This window comes from Filicampus tigris, chromosome 20, assembly GCF_054856515.1.
Source record: "Filicampus tigris isolate MCC_2025a chromosome 20, RoL_Ftig_1.0, whole genome shotgun sequence".
NCBI lineage: Eukaryota > Metazoa > Chordata > Actinopteri > Syngnathiformes > Syngnathidae > Filicampus > Filicampus tigris.
This window is the reverse complement of record NC_141236.1, coordinates 6,344,200-6,358,826: the sequence shown is the minus strand read 5'-3', so window position 1 is coordinate 6,358,826 and position 14,627 is coordinate 6,344,200. Positions and strand designations below refer to the sequence as shown.

General features: G+C 41.1%; 1 protein-coding gene across 20 annotated transcripts in view; it reads right to left on the bottom strand.

The window, feature by feature from the left end:
• Positions 1-14,627, bottom strand: part of ptprk (protein tyrosine phosphatase receptor type K) — an 80,094-nt gene that overhangs the window by 14,935 nt on the left and 50,532 nt on the right. For 15 of the 20 annotated variants that reach the window (XR_015083746.1, XM_086018148.1, XM_086018145.1 and 12 more), the window contains 11 exons: positions 11,064-11,246; positions 10,864-10,983; positions 10,359-10,468; positions 9,783-9,981; positions 9,552-9,657; positions 9,237-9,309; positions 8,939-9,061; positions 8,758-8,832; positions 7,064-7,100; positions 3,236-3,371; positions 1,720-1,749 (listed from right to left, as the gene is read on the bottom strand). Coding sequence is in view for 19 of the 20 variants with exons in the window: in XM_086018148.1 (XP_085874274.1) it covers positions 1,720-1,749; positions 3,236-3,371; positions 7,064-7,100; positions 8,758-8,832; positions 8,939-9,061; positions 9,237-9,309; positions 9,552-9,657; positions 9,783-9,981; positions 10,359-10,468; positions 10,864-10,983; positions 11,064-11,246 (1,192 nt within the window). In the remaining variant the exon portion in view is untranslated. The remainder of the gene's footprint in view (positions 1-1,719; positions 1,750-3,235; positions 3,372-7,063; positions 7,101-8,757; positions 8,833-8,938; positions 9,062-9,236; positions 9,310-9,551; positions 9,658-9,782; positions 9,982-10,358; positions 10,469-10,863; positions 10,984-11,063; positions 11,247-14,627) is intronic. The other 5 variants (XM_086018151.1, XM_086018159.1, XM_086018160.1 and 2 more) reach the window with 1 other exon arrangement.

Genomic DNA, 14,627 nt, shown 5'->3' with positions numbered 1-14,627 from the left:
GCCAGACTGATACTCTTACACGACTCTGACTTCTTCCCAGTAGACAGGTGGGAAACATGCTGTGCTTTTTCTTTCTTTTTTTGTTACCTCATTTGACCTCAACATACATCAACGCCACTGCTAAGTCCACAGACACACTGACACACCCACAGAGCCACACCCTCTGTACTGACCAAGTAATGCAAAGAAAAGAGAACAGGACAACTACAGAGAGATAGAGATTTTTTTGCTTTTTTCAAATTTTGAACATTGTATTTCAATCCGGGACAGACAGAAGGTGACTGTGACCACAACTATACATTTTTTTTAATTGGAACTCATTGGATTTCTGCCAAAAACTCAACAAAACCCTTTGCGGTTTTCTACGCTCTGCCTGGTGAGCAGTGTAAACAAAGATTATTTTAAGAAAAATCCCCAGAGCGGACGCTTCCTGCACTAAATATTTCCAGCAATTGCTATTAAAGGGCACCAGGGAGCGGCTCCACAAATACAGTACATTTATTTCAACTCTTTAGTTATATGACAGTTAAAGAGGCAGTCAACCCCAAAGATTTCTTTACAATATTACAATGTTCTATCTAGCACTACTAACCTAAACACAACATTCTAATTAATATTACATGTGTGGAATGTGAGTTAAGTAGTAAAATCCACAAGTTTTTGTCCATCTCAGGGGCGGGCATTTTGTCACTCTTTGTCGACTGAAAATGACATCACAGTTGCTCAGTAACCACCAACCATGGCTCAGCTTCAGAAAACAGGTGAGCCGTGAGTGGTACTTTCCTGAGCGCTGACAGTGACAAAATGGCCGCCCCCAAAATGGATAAAAAAAACGGTGGCCTTTGCTGCTTAACTCATATTCCACAAATGCAATATTAATCAGAATGCCGTGTTTAGACTAGTGGAGGCATAGAACATATTACTGTGTTGACTTCCACTTTAACATGGTAATCGTTTTGGCAAATTGATTCACTTGACGTCGCCACTTTGGGTCACAGCCACTGGAGAGAAGGCTTGAAGCAGAGAAAGACAAACCACCACAGGAGCAAAACAAAAGGGCCTCCCACAAAAACAGGGCGCAGCCGTTCAGATCCAATGCCAGCAAAGAGACTCGAGTGTCCATGATACCTGTGACTTGATGGGCGGATGGATGGTCACATGACTACATGCACACAGAGCTACAAGTCACAAGTGCAGCATTCTTTTTTCAAATAACACGCTCAGGCCCGTGTGGTCCCACTCCGGCCTGCTTTGTAGACAGCTTGGGCCCTTTAAGCAAGACGTCTGCTTCAGAGCGACTTTGGAGCACGTGGAGGACACCGGGGCTGAGGGCAATTCACATTCAGTCCAGTCCTTTTTGACTACATCTCTGTTGGTTTTGTGCACGTGTTGCTATTTTTACCCCCCCCCCCCCCCCATTCATTCAGTGCTGTCAAATATGTCAAAGATTTGAATGTAAAAAGAGTTGATATGACTGAGGCGGCAGTGAATTGCCCCCCACCCTGGCGGGGCGTCAATGAGGATGGCTTTGGCTGGTTGGTCAGAGCTGAAAATGTGTGTTTTGTCTTGAAAAAAGTATACTGCATCTTTAAAAAAAAAGAAAAAAAAAAAAAGAAAAAGAAGAATAAAATAAAATAACAACATCTAGCCACTAATTAGCCCAGTAAGAGATCAGCAGCTGGACACAGCTGACTGTTGGCTCGCTTGTTGTTTACTTACAGGTAATAAGAGTACGAATAGTAGGTCCTCCTGGGGTTGTGAGCCAATCAGAAAGCAAAGAGACATAAGGGTCATGAATATGCAAATGAGGACAATACTGTCCTGCAGGTCCCAACCAGCAACAACAGAAACAGAAGAAAGCATCTTTGGGTCATGCAAAAAAAGGATTGCTTTCAACACTAGGGGGCCATATCTTTTCCAAAAATTTCAGGTTCAAAGCTGAAAACAAATTCCGAAAAACGAAAAGTAATGACTGCTAACCATTAATTCAATATAAGCTGCTAAACCCCCTTTCTCTGTTTTCCACTTTTACCATCATTGCAATAGCTTGCTGCCATTATCCATCCTCAAGATTAGAGATTGAATTGATGTTCAACAAGTATGGGGTCAAAGCTTCGCCATCTTGTCCCACCATTTTAAAGATGCAGTATTGCTCAAAGTTGCAAGAAAGGTTCAGTGACAATGGATATTGATCTCCCCAAAGATTCTCAATCAGAAAACAGTTGTCATGATCTGATCAATATTCTCATAAATCAAGCAAATGCTATCAACCCGACCTATTGTGTGCATCAACATTAAACATTTTATTTCAAGACTCGTGTGGATTATCAAGCCTTATCTAGCTTGGCCAAGTCTGTCAATAAGACGGAGATATTGAACAACCCATCTCCCAAAGGTTTGAACTGCGGTTAAATTGACTTTACTGAGTTGTAGTCGTTTCGTGTCGCCACATGGTGATGCTCTTCACCAAACTATCACATAATCCCACATCACACCCAATAGCAAATTTAGCTTCAATATTTTATTCACTCAACTAACCTTTGACACTTATAAACAACATGCTGATGACTTTTTTAACCACCTGGCAATAACAACATGTCTAATTATGGATATGACTTTTGTTTACACTATGCCGTATTAATGATATTGATCCAACCCAACAAGCTCAGTGAGCAGTCATGTCCTGAAAAGGCGGTTTCTGGCAAACCTGACACGTCCTTTGTCTCATGTGTGATTTGAATGATTTTTTTTATATCTGTGAAGTATATTGAAATAGTCAATTGTGGACTCACGCCTGGCCCTGGTAGGACTGGTGACCCGTTTAATATGCGTCAAGATTTCTTCTAGAGTCGTTGTGGTCTCTTCAGTCTGCTCCGCTTCTCACAATATGAAATCTTTGTCAATGATCACCTACTTCTCACTCATTTTGACCTTAAACATCCTGCTGGGGTGTAAATTTCTTCTGTCAAGGAACGACTTGCATAAAGTGTACTATTAAAAAAGTGTATTATATATGTGTGTATACAAATAAATAAATTTCAAATCCTAAAAAGTGTTTCTACAGGGAGATCAACTTTCATGGTGGATGAATGGAAGATGGTGTTACTACAGCAAATACTGAGACCAACACAACAAGAGAATGAATCAATGTGCACATCTCTGTCTTTGCACGTTCTTTCACCTGCATGCGTGCGCACGGTGAGGCGTCGCAAACATTCCGGGGAGTGTCACTCACCTCTTCTTGACCAGTAAGATGGCTACCAGCACCAGCAGTATGAAGACGAGGACACCGGCGCTGATGCCGGCGATCTTAACCACGCGGTCCGTCTGCTTCGCCGGGTCGGGGATGACTTCGGGCTCCTCGGTCGCACCTTCGGCATGATGGCAAGCAAGTCATCAGCTTTGTGATTTGCGCTTCTTATCTGAACATTATCCACTGATTTCAATTTATTAAAGTCCATTATTTTCTGGTGAAGGAAAACGATACATTTACATGAGCTTCAAAACAATGATGTATTACCTCATTCAGTGCCAAGGACATATTTATGTCTTGGGATATAAACGTGTCTTTGGGATTGAATGAGTTAATCAATCAATGTTTATTTAACTCATTCACTGCCAACGAGATATTTGTCTTTTCACAGTCCAGCCATTCAATCCCAGGAACTTATTTATATATTTAATAAAACATTTTTCAGACGTTAGCGTAAAAGAGGGTCTGAAAATGTCTGGCACTGAATGAGTTTTAATAAGGTGCAAAAGTCAAAAAAGGAAATATTTTACTTCTTCACCCAAATTCCTTGCAACTGTGCAGCCCTCTGTAAAGCAAATGTCACATGTGGAAAGGGGTCGAAATAACAACTTTTGAGCGTGTTTGCACTTCAAATTAAGACTTTAATATTCCTGCCAGCATGAATACCATGGTAACTCTCATTCATGATGCGAAATATAGCCAGAGCGTCCGTCTGGGGATCTTATCAAACTCAGAAATATTTAGATTAGCATTAATATCCACAGTAAACTCATTAAAAATCTATGTGTGTCTTTTCTATTGTTGTTTCAATAAAGTTAGCACAGTAAAGAAAAACACAGAACATGGTTTGATTGATTTCTCTCCGTGCTCCTGAGCTCCTGCATCCAACTTTGCCTTCATACCGTTACTCATCATTTCAAGGAATTTTGAGGAATCAAGCAAATACTGTCAAGGATTGTTCACAAGTCCATAACATGTGGTTGTCATTGATGACAAAAGAACAAGGCTGTTTTGATACTCCTTAATCTCTATTTAGTGATCTCATAACACCGTAATAGTTCGTACTGCACTGTAAGAACATTATTGTATTATGATAATCCAAATAATCCCAAAATAAGGCAGAAAATACAAAACTAGATTTTGTGCTGCGTATCCATCAAACCCCAATCCACTTACAATGCTAAATATCAACAAGATAAGCATAATCTCTTGTTCTTTTTTGTCATCCGCCTGTAAAATGTTTCTGATGCTGACATTATGTCATGTTATCCATCCACAGTGTAAATGCTACTGAACTATACAGGACACTTGTGCTGAAGTGTACACGGTGTATAATTTGTTCCTTAATAAGATGGGAAATATAGTAACTTCTGATGATTTATCAACCAACTAATTGGGGGTATGCGGATGAAAACATACCTCGCATGTTAACAGCGTGATATATACAAGAAAATTGACATGTTTATGATTGTTGCCCAATTCAGTTGAAGGCAGTACAACTACATGAGGTAACAATGGAATATACATGGATAACTTCATGAATAAAAGATTCATCTTTTAAATTAAGGTCCATGACCTTTCATCATGGGTAAAAAAAAAAATCCATGATGAATAAAGTCAGAATGTATAAATTATAATATTTTAAAAATAAGGAACTACAACAATGTATAAGATGATGCATAACTATCTCAAATAAGCATTTATTCTGGTTAATTAAAAATTGAAATTGAAATGCATAATAGCAGTCCTCGTGATTAGTATTAATTTACTCATGTAAGTATCGTAAAGTCGAGAATGAAAAAAACAAAACAAAACGGTATTTAGAATGTTCCAAGTATGACCTCATAATGCTTGCAGTAGCTTTTAATTCCTGTAAAAAATTATCCAGGTCAGTACACTTACACATACAAAAAGTCCCTGAGGCAGCGATGACAATACACAATAGCCAAGATGACCTAATAGGACCACCAACACTTAATCCTCCCTCCCGGATGCATGCCTCAGCGCTCACACACTCGCAGACGGGCAGAGAGAGAAAGGAAGGGACAGTCGTCTGACCCCTGTGACCATTAGTGTGCCTTTCTCCCTCATCACTGCAGGAAAATTTCAACTCTGTGTCACTTTGCTCATATTCGCAACTCGCCACAAAAGGGACAATGACCTATTTAATACTCACAACTATCAGCAAAAACTTGCAATATGATGACGCTGGTAACATGAGCTCTCCTGATTGTGCTCCTATTTAGGAGGGAAAATGAGACACCGGACAAAATGGAACTGAGCCACCACTTGGGGACTTGAGTATTCTCTGTGTGAACTTTCATGGCCATGTGTCCTCAAACTGAACCGAAGGCCAGCATGAGCATTTTGATTGATTAAAAACAAATACAACGTCAGAGGACTGTTGAGAACTCTAAACATATACACACAATATACTCTCATACACACAATTGAAACACTTCCACACACTACGAATTGTTTTTTTTTCTTCACACACACTATAGATTTTTTCCCCGCACTCACCCACACAACTGAAACACTCTCACGCATGCTTTGTTGTGACGCGCCCCGGCCCCAAATCTGGGCTCTCGTCCTACAAGTAGAAGCAACTCTAGTTGAAAGGCTCAGGCTCCGCCCAACAGTCGCCATGGTCATGAGTCTGACTTGCCATTGGCCCAGCAGTATAAAAAAGCATAATATCATAATAGTGTCCAAGTATTCACGCCAGAGTTGTTGTTTTTTTTTTAATATACAGTCTAATGTATCCTGCGTTTTTTAACATACTGTGTTGTCCATTTACAGTTCCTTATAGATTTGAAATCAGGTGGGCACACTTGTTAAAATAGATGGATTTGGATAATGGATGAATAATAATGATTGCACCAAAAACCAATGACTTCTCTCTATCCAGCTGTCTGCTCCATAACCCAGCCGTTATGGAACACACAACTAAATCCACTTTAATGATTCTTTCTGCGGTCATTAAGGCCGATTGTACTCGAAATAATGTCCCTTTTTACAGTCGAGTTTAACAATCCTTCAAGGTCTAGCAGGGCAAAGCGAGGTCTGTCTGTTCAATGAAGGCTGACAATACTCTCTTTTTTTTTTTCCATTTTTTTTATTACAATAACGACATGATTGCTTGTGTGCACCGACTCTGACCTTTCCACTTAGCCATTTCACTGAAATGACGCCTAAATTTATGTCATTAAAACATGGACTATCTACATCCACATTTCAAGACCAACCACAGACCTTTTTACACCCAACAGCAGCTGTTGGGACTGCAGTGTGTTCACAGCACCACCATTCATTTGCCATATTGCCATCTTTTGTTAACATGGATCCCGACCCAGGCGCTCCACCGCAACCCCCCACCTCCGTTTATCCGTTATCCATCTTTCCTCAAAACAACTATAAGCGTATGTCTGTATTTCCAGGTTAAATAAGCACCTTTTAAAACCAGGGTATTAGGCTGTCAAACATATGGCCCTGGATAGAAAAAAAAAAAAAGCACATTTAGACACCATGCACACTGATGCTTTGCACATGCACACACACAAATGCATTTCTCTCTCTAGCATTACATCTCTAATACTCATGATGCGGATGTCCGCTCTTACGGAACACTCCGCCCTTGCTAAGAGGATGATAAGTCGTTAATGCAGTTCACAACAATCTGCTATTACGAAAAAACAACCACAGGACAGAAAAACATCAACACAAAACAACTACTACTGTAGTCGTATACCAGTAACAGAAACATGACACTTTCTCATTTGGAATGAATGAATTAAATGTTGTTCTTACCTTTAGTAGCAAGCCTCAAACACTGGGTTTTAGTTTCCTAAAAGGAAAGAAGACAAAAATTACAACATGGACAGGACTGGGACCATAAATAAATAAATAAAAAAATGAAAAAATAAATAAGCCTGAATCTCTCTTTTTAGCGCAACGGCCTGGCTGAGCTTGACAGGAAGAGAGTGAGATATGACTGCAATTTGTCAAGCGGTACACTGAAAACTCTGTAAATAATAATAAATATAATAAATAAATAAATAATATACTAACATAAAAATATCTGGAAATTGTGCAACATCCTAAACTAGTGAAACACCAGACTAATGCTTGCTCTTCCATCTTACTTCATTGGGCTCTATCCAGCCCTATTTAGTAGGTTACGTTATATATATATTTTTTTTTGATAAACGGAATAGGCTCAGTCATGCCGGACATCAACCAAGGTAACCAAAAAGAAAAGGCGGTAGTTGGATTCATGCAGGCTTTTTGACAAATAGCAGTGTTATATTAAAAAAAAAAAAAAAAAAAAAAAAAAAAATTGACCTTTAGGCTTATAAGAAATTTACAGGCAACCATTACTTTAAAAGTCCTTCAAATAAGAATGCTGCAAAGCAAAGAAGAACTTAACATGGGTATATTTTATTTCAATCAGAATGTATCATCAACATCCTCAAAAATGTAGCATCTATTGTTAACTGCACCACTTTTGTGTGCATTTTTTAGTTAAGTGACTCTTGACAATTGTCATGACTCATGGCCATATTGATGGGCAACAATGACGACAGCTAGCTGAAGTTACCTCCATCTGCTCAAGTGCCTTCTATCTATATCTAAATGTTACAACCAGCTTACCGGCAGTTACTTTGCCGCTCACTGTGTCGCCTGGTTTCAAAAGCCTGCATCTGTGCTGCTCCTCTGCCTGCCTGCCGCTTGCTTTCTTTCTTCACCTGCTCAACCTGCTCTTGTTGCTGGGGTGGCGCTACAACATCCACTCCAAAGAACAAATCTGTGATTTTGGCACATTTTGCATCATCTCAGATGAGTTTCCCATTTCTTTGCACTTTTCTTAGTTTTTGTTTCCTCCATATTGCTTCCACACGACCGTTGCTCTCTTCCCTACATGACTGTGAAACTACAAACGGGAATGCCACGCGACACAATTGGAACTACTATATCCTCACTGGCTCATGTGAGTGTCCTTTTTCATGTTGGACCAAAAGGGCCACCCCCTTAAAGTTTAAGCGATGGAGCTTTCGTTCCACATCCTTATTGGTTCAGTTTCGTCTCTATATTGTAGATGGGCCACCTGCTTTAAATGGTGGGCCGGTCTCTTGAAGAAAAAAAAGAGCCCGCCCACCGGGTATTTGCCTGGAGGGCCGGATGGCCAGTCCATTCCTGTGAGTCGTTATCCGACAAACAACATTAACCAAGAGAGCTAACAATTTGCATTGTAGTTCCCATATGCATATTTGAAGCATGAATTATACAATGTGATGCTAGATCAGCAAAGTGACATTAAAAACCTTGATTATAACCACTGCATTGTAGGCCAATTCTACCATGAGAAAATTGTGAAAAAAGACACACACAAAAAAAACCCCATTATTTTGTATAGAATTTAAGTCCCTAAGAAGCTTTAGCAATGAAGCCTCTAGAAATAATGCTAGCCCATGTGCACAGCGAGTGCTCATACGAGTATTTACCCGCTCAGTGCTGCTAACAGCTTGAAAGTAGATGTTGTAGTTCTTCCTGGGAGCCAATGGAGGATTCCAGAAACCCTAAAGGATTAAAAAGCAATTGACCGTCAGACAATACTTTCACTTTAGCATTCACAAATGTGGGGGAAACCCCACCAAATATGCAGTTAAGCTGAAAGGGACATGCCTGGTATGTCTTGTTGTCTCCAACTGTGAACGGGAGGGGCTCAGGAAGGTTGCTGGGGGACAGCTTGGCGGCATAATAATACGGGGATCCGCCAGTAGATGCACTGTGATAAGAAACTGGAACCTGGGTGAGCGGGTGTGAAGCAAAACATTTGTAAACAGTATGATACATTCGGTTTTACACTGAGTCAAAGACCTGATCTTACAAATGTACTTCAGAAACATGTAAATCCTAATTGTCAATTAGTGAAAATACATTTTATCTTAGAACATGAATTGCAAAGGATGTTTATAACTACCTCAAAACAGTCAGAGGAGGATTGGCGGCGAGTTCGCCGGGGATTCACTTCCTCCACTACAATCTGGTATGCGCTGTTAGAAAAAAAAAAAAATCAATTGTAATGTTTCTACACACAATTATGAATAATTACTTTATGGATTTGGTCACCACTTTCAAAAGTGAGTCATTATAAGGTTGAGAGGGAAAAACACCCTCAATCTGCTCTACAATGTTTAATTTGCCATTACTGGTAACTTAGGAGAAAGAAATTGTGTTTGCCAGGCAAATCTATAAAGGTAAATATATGCTTCATACTGTGCTACTTATGTATTACCTTATAGGTGCTCCTTTAGCCTGTGCAGGTTTCAGCAGAACAGTGATGGTTGTCGCAGTTTCATTGAGAAAGGCCTCTGATCCATCATACTCATCAATGGTTGGGGCTAAAAAAACGATGCCACGTTTACATCACGGGAAGTGATCAACGGTAGTATAATGGTAGTCATTTTCTACCTAATAAATACTGTCTCATGGTGATAAACGGATCATAATCATAAACATTTGCTACCTGAAATATTAGTGGTGACATTCAGATTAGTCGCAGGACCGAATCCCTTGGAGGTGGATGCTCGTATGGAGAGCTGGTAGGTGACCCCTGGGTGCAGCTGGGAGAAGAGGTGGTGGGTGGTGTTGGAGGGCAGAGCCGTCAGTCCCGGCCGCTGCAGAGGTACTGACGGATCGAAAGAACGCAGGCCGCTGTAGCTGATCTGTCGCAGGGCGAAAACGAAAATACACATCTTTATCATAGGCACACGTGTTGTGCCACCATATCGTGATCGGCCGATGATCACAAAAAAACAATCACCGCAGCTCGTAGTTTGCGGCCTGCAGCCACGCGTGAACACCTGTGTGCAGTGCAGTGTAATGATCCCCCACTCCCCTTCCACATTCAAAAGTAACCCGGAAAATAATTGGTAGACATTAATTCAATAATCCTTAGTTGCAGCTCTAAAAAGAAATTGAAAATTGTACAGCTAATTGATGCGATCAGTATCGGCAGATCTCATCCATGGCTGACCGGTATCAGCCGCATAAAACCCTGATCGGCAAACGCCTAATAGAGTTCTTCTCTGTTGATAGCTACCTCATATTGTATGATGATCCCGTTGGGCTCTGATGGTTCCTTCCAGTGAAGAAGAATTCTATCCTCAAATGGTGTGGCTCTTACAGACTGAGTGGGAACTGCACCTGGAACTGTTCAAGAAAAGATACAGAGTTGTTCAAATGCTGCTACTAAATATGCATACACAAATACAAAAAGTACAACGCCACGTTGGGCATGTTTAATTACATCTTTTACTAACCAAAGGCTCCGGCATTGCAAGTCAATTTCTTGTTTTGTCTTTTAACACACAATACACACTAATACAGCCCATGAGATTAATTATTCGATTTCAAGGTAATAGTGTTGACCCTTTTCGGTGCCTAATAGGCACATCTTATCCCTAAAGGTACAATGTGTTTGTTTTTTCTTTGTGTGTCACCCGTGTACTGCCTAACAAAACCTCGCAAACATGGGCCTTGTATCATTTGTAATTGAGCATCATAGATATTTTCATAGACAAACATGTCAAAAAAGCATATCCCACCATCTTCATCTGTTTGGATAATCGTTTCATCACTCTCTTTCCGTCCCTCTGGATTGGTCAAAATCATCTTCAGACTGACGTTGGTGTAAGGTGGAAGATTCCCTACGATGTGGCGAGGTGCTGCAAAGAACACAATTTCACGATCTGGTAAGCTTAACACAATGTCGCCACGACTAAACATTGCGTGGTACTGTCGGTACCTTTCGGGTCCATGTCCAGACAGTCGGCCTTGCTGCGGTTGTTAGCTGTCATGTAGTGGTAACAGATGGTGACGTTGAAGGTATGACAGCGGGTGATGTTGTAACCCAACGATTCCCAGTCCACAGCAATCAGCCGGGACCTGGTCTCGGCGATCTTCAGCCTTTTCGGAGTACGCATGGGTTCTACAGAGAGAAACATCGATACTTTCGAATAATAATCACCACACGTGGACTGCCAATAGTAAAGGAGAATAATATTAAATTGACCAAATTGTGACATAGAAAGTTTTGGACCGACGCGAGTGATTTTCTGCTTGCCATGTCCGCATTTTGCTCCTAAATATTTGAGTTAGTACCCTTGAGTTGAACAGTATGTATGCAGTATACTGCATAATTATGCAACATGCGTTTCGCCATTCAGGGCAGTGATTCAATGGCTACCCATCAACCTGCCATCGTGTCACAAACACATCAGACAGCCCTTTTATTCTAAAGGCACAGCTACTACCCACTCAGCAGTTATCCTATCCAGAAAGGGTTAAAACACAATTTATAGTTGCGTGTCTTAACAGTTCCTGGCATTAATGGAATTACACTAGTGCAAACAGATCATGGAAAACATCCATGCTTTCAGATGCAATTATTGCAGCGAGCGTTGTAGTCAAAGAAAATAATGACTTGTCATTTCTTTTCTTTTTTTTTCTGTCACATTGTAACAAAGATGCGCTTGGATGTCTTCAAAAAACCTAAACTGAGATAGTGTTAAATGGAGAAAAAAACTTTTCTGCATCCCTCCCATGCATGTCTTCCCTCTTAGAGGAGACAGCACAAGGACACAAACTTGTCGCTTCCATTGACAAGAAGCCATTATCTGTCTGTCGCTCACCACACATGCAAGACACATCGCTGACACACTGTTATTACCCATAAATATGTGTGTGTGTGTGTATCACATGGTGCCAGGAGCCATAACTCTGGTTCGGCTTGCACAAAGTGTGTGCCTCAGGTTCGGGGCAATCTTAGGTTGACCTAAGATTAGGGTCACTATTGTTTATGGCTTTGTATAGAAAGGGTCTCGTGTAAATCAATGTAATCTCCTCTGAATTGTGCACATTATGTACGACCCTCCATACCACTGATAAGAATGTATTGTCAAGGGCAAGTCTCGCACTCGCGCGCGCGGGCGGCAACTGTGGTTTGACATTACGATTTAAATGGCTCGCTAATAGAATCACATAAAGGCGTGAGAGAAAACAAAAAGGAAATAAAAAAGATGGAGATGAAGGGAAGACGACGCCTCGGCAGGTAATTGTCCGCCGTGAAAACATCATTGCCCGTTAATGTGAAAAGCTGTTCGTGGATAGATGACATTTAAATAGTCGAATCTCCCGTGTATTCTGTCTCTCCCCGTGCCAACTTGTGTCCTTTTGCTTTCTTTGGCCAAATCAATAGCAAAAGCCACCGATTGCAGTGTGTGCTGATGCTAATTAAAGATTACAACTTTTGCTACTGCTCTCTACTCTGTTCTGCTTGATTACCAGCAGGTTACCCCTTGGAATTCTTGCAGGTTTTAACATCGGACCAAACGCATATCCACCAAGTCAAAACCTGATTGAACCGCATTCCCGAGGGATTCAAGGTCAAACTTTCCAAACTGCTAAGTTTGATGGCTCGTGGTCTCGGTCGGCTTGCTTGGATGATAGCGTTCACGCTTGAGTTCATTCTAACCAAACCAAAACGAGCAAAGTGTGAACGCAAGCGAAAAAGTAAAGCTCGTCTTATTATTTTCCAACCCGCCATGCTGCTCGTCCATGTCTATTTACTCAAAGGAAAGAAAGAACGAAGCAATTTAAGAGAGAAAATTAAACCGAGGCGAGAGGGAGCAAAAGGAAAGATAAAGGGAGCGTACGAAAGAGGCAGGGGGAAGTGGAGAGAAAGACAACAGGAGGAGGAACGCGGAGCGACGATAACTCGTCTGGAACCAGGCCAAAGTCATGCGGGACCTGGTCCAATGGAACACCACAGAGGCCGCCTTGTCCCTTTCCCCTCCTCCGGTAAACAGACAAACGGTTGGATTCATGTTGGAACTAAAAGGCTTTGTTCTCCACAGTCGGGAGCTTTGAAAAACAACAACAATACCAATAAACACCCAACAATAACACCAAGGACGGCGGGCGTCATATCAGCCAAACCCAGAGGTTGGTATTAAACAACACAAAACAAAGGCGGCGGAATGAAACTAAATGAAATGGAAGTACACTGAGGACCAAAAATAAATAAAAAAATAAAAAAACAGAAACCACAGGGAGAAGCCAGGCTGTATGTAGCCAGAGGCCCATAGAATAACAACGCTTTTGAAGAAAAACGGGAGAGAGGATAGGAGTGGGAGGGAGCAGAAAAGGTTGACGGGAGATGCAGCCAAATCCAAGTTAATCTGTCCAATTAGTTCTTGGTAATCCTTCCACTGTCACCAGGAAGAAAATTCCTCCCGCGTTAAACTCTCACTTCTAAACATCTCTGTGGGCCTTCAAGATGCACATTTGCACTTTGCGAGCTTTCATCCACGTTTGCCTCGGTAAGGGTTAATTACGTTGCGGGTTCATTACAACAGCCTTCACGGGTTCCAGACAGCAGAATGAGTCATACGAGATCAAAACAGCAAGCTGGTAAAAAACGAAATGCGCTTTTATTGACTCCAAAGCCACTTAGTTGAGCTTAGATGTGTTTTCTGATAGAATAGCACAAAGCTACGCTATTTTGGTTTTGAATTCCGCTCGCAGAAAACGGCTTAAACGTAAAATGTATTGTGTGCTTCTTCCACTGAAAAGAACCCCACTGCCGACTCAACTCTAAAAAAAGCACTCGTAATATATAATATATATATATATATATATATATATATATTGTGTGTGTGGACCCTGTATATGTGCAGAGATGAGACTTTTGCGCTTCCATTTTGCCATTAATCCACATGATGCTGAGCCTGTGCGGCAATAGCAGAAATACTGCGACTCCCCTTGTACATTGTGTGTGTGTGTGTGTGAATATGTTCGTGCCTCTGGTGCGTGTGTGTCATTTTGTAGGTTCAACCTTTTGGATTAAAAGCTACTTCATCAGCCGCAAACTCTTCACTCCAACTCTATTATTTTTCACTCTTCAGACAAGAGCAATAAATCACCACAGAGGGAAAAATCAAGTAAAGTGCGTGCGTGCGTGCATGCGCGCGCGTCTGTGGGGAAGGGCTGAGATCAAGTACAAAAAAGGAACCAAGACAGAATAGAAAGCAAAGGAGCATAGACAACAGAATAATTACTGTCATCTCAACATTTTGATGACTGTATGTTATTAACTTAATTGGTATCAGATTCTATTTATACAGTTGCATCCGTGTTCATTTGGCACGCATTTCCCTTGAAGGTTTTTGCGTTAAATATTCAATAAACTACAGGTGGTGGGATCAGACAAACTTTAAGCAAACAGAGAAGGCAAAGGCATCATTACCATTTAAATAACATTTCCAGCGCTCTGAGTGCATCGCGAGGCACAATTCCACAACCTGGTGCG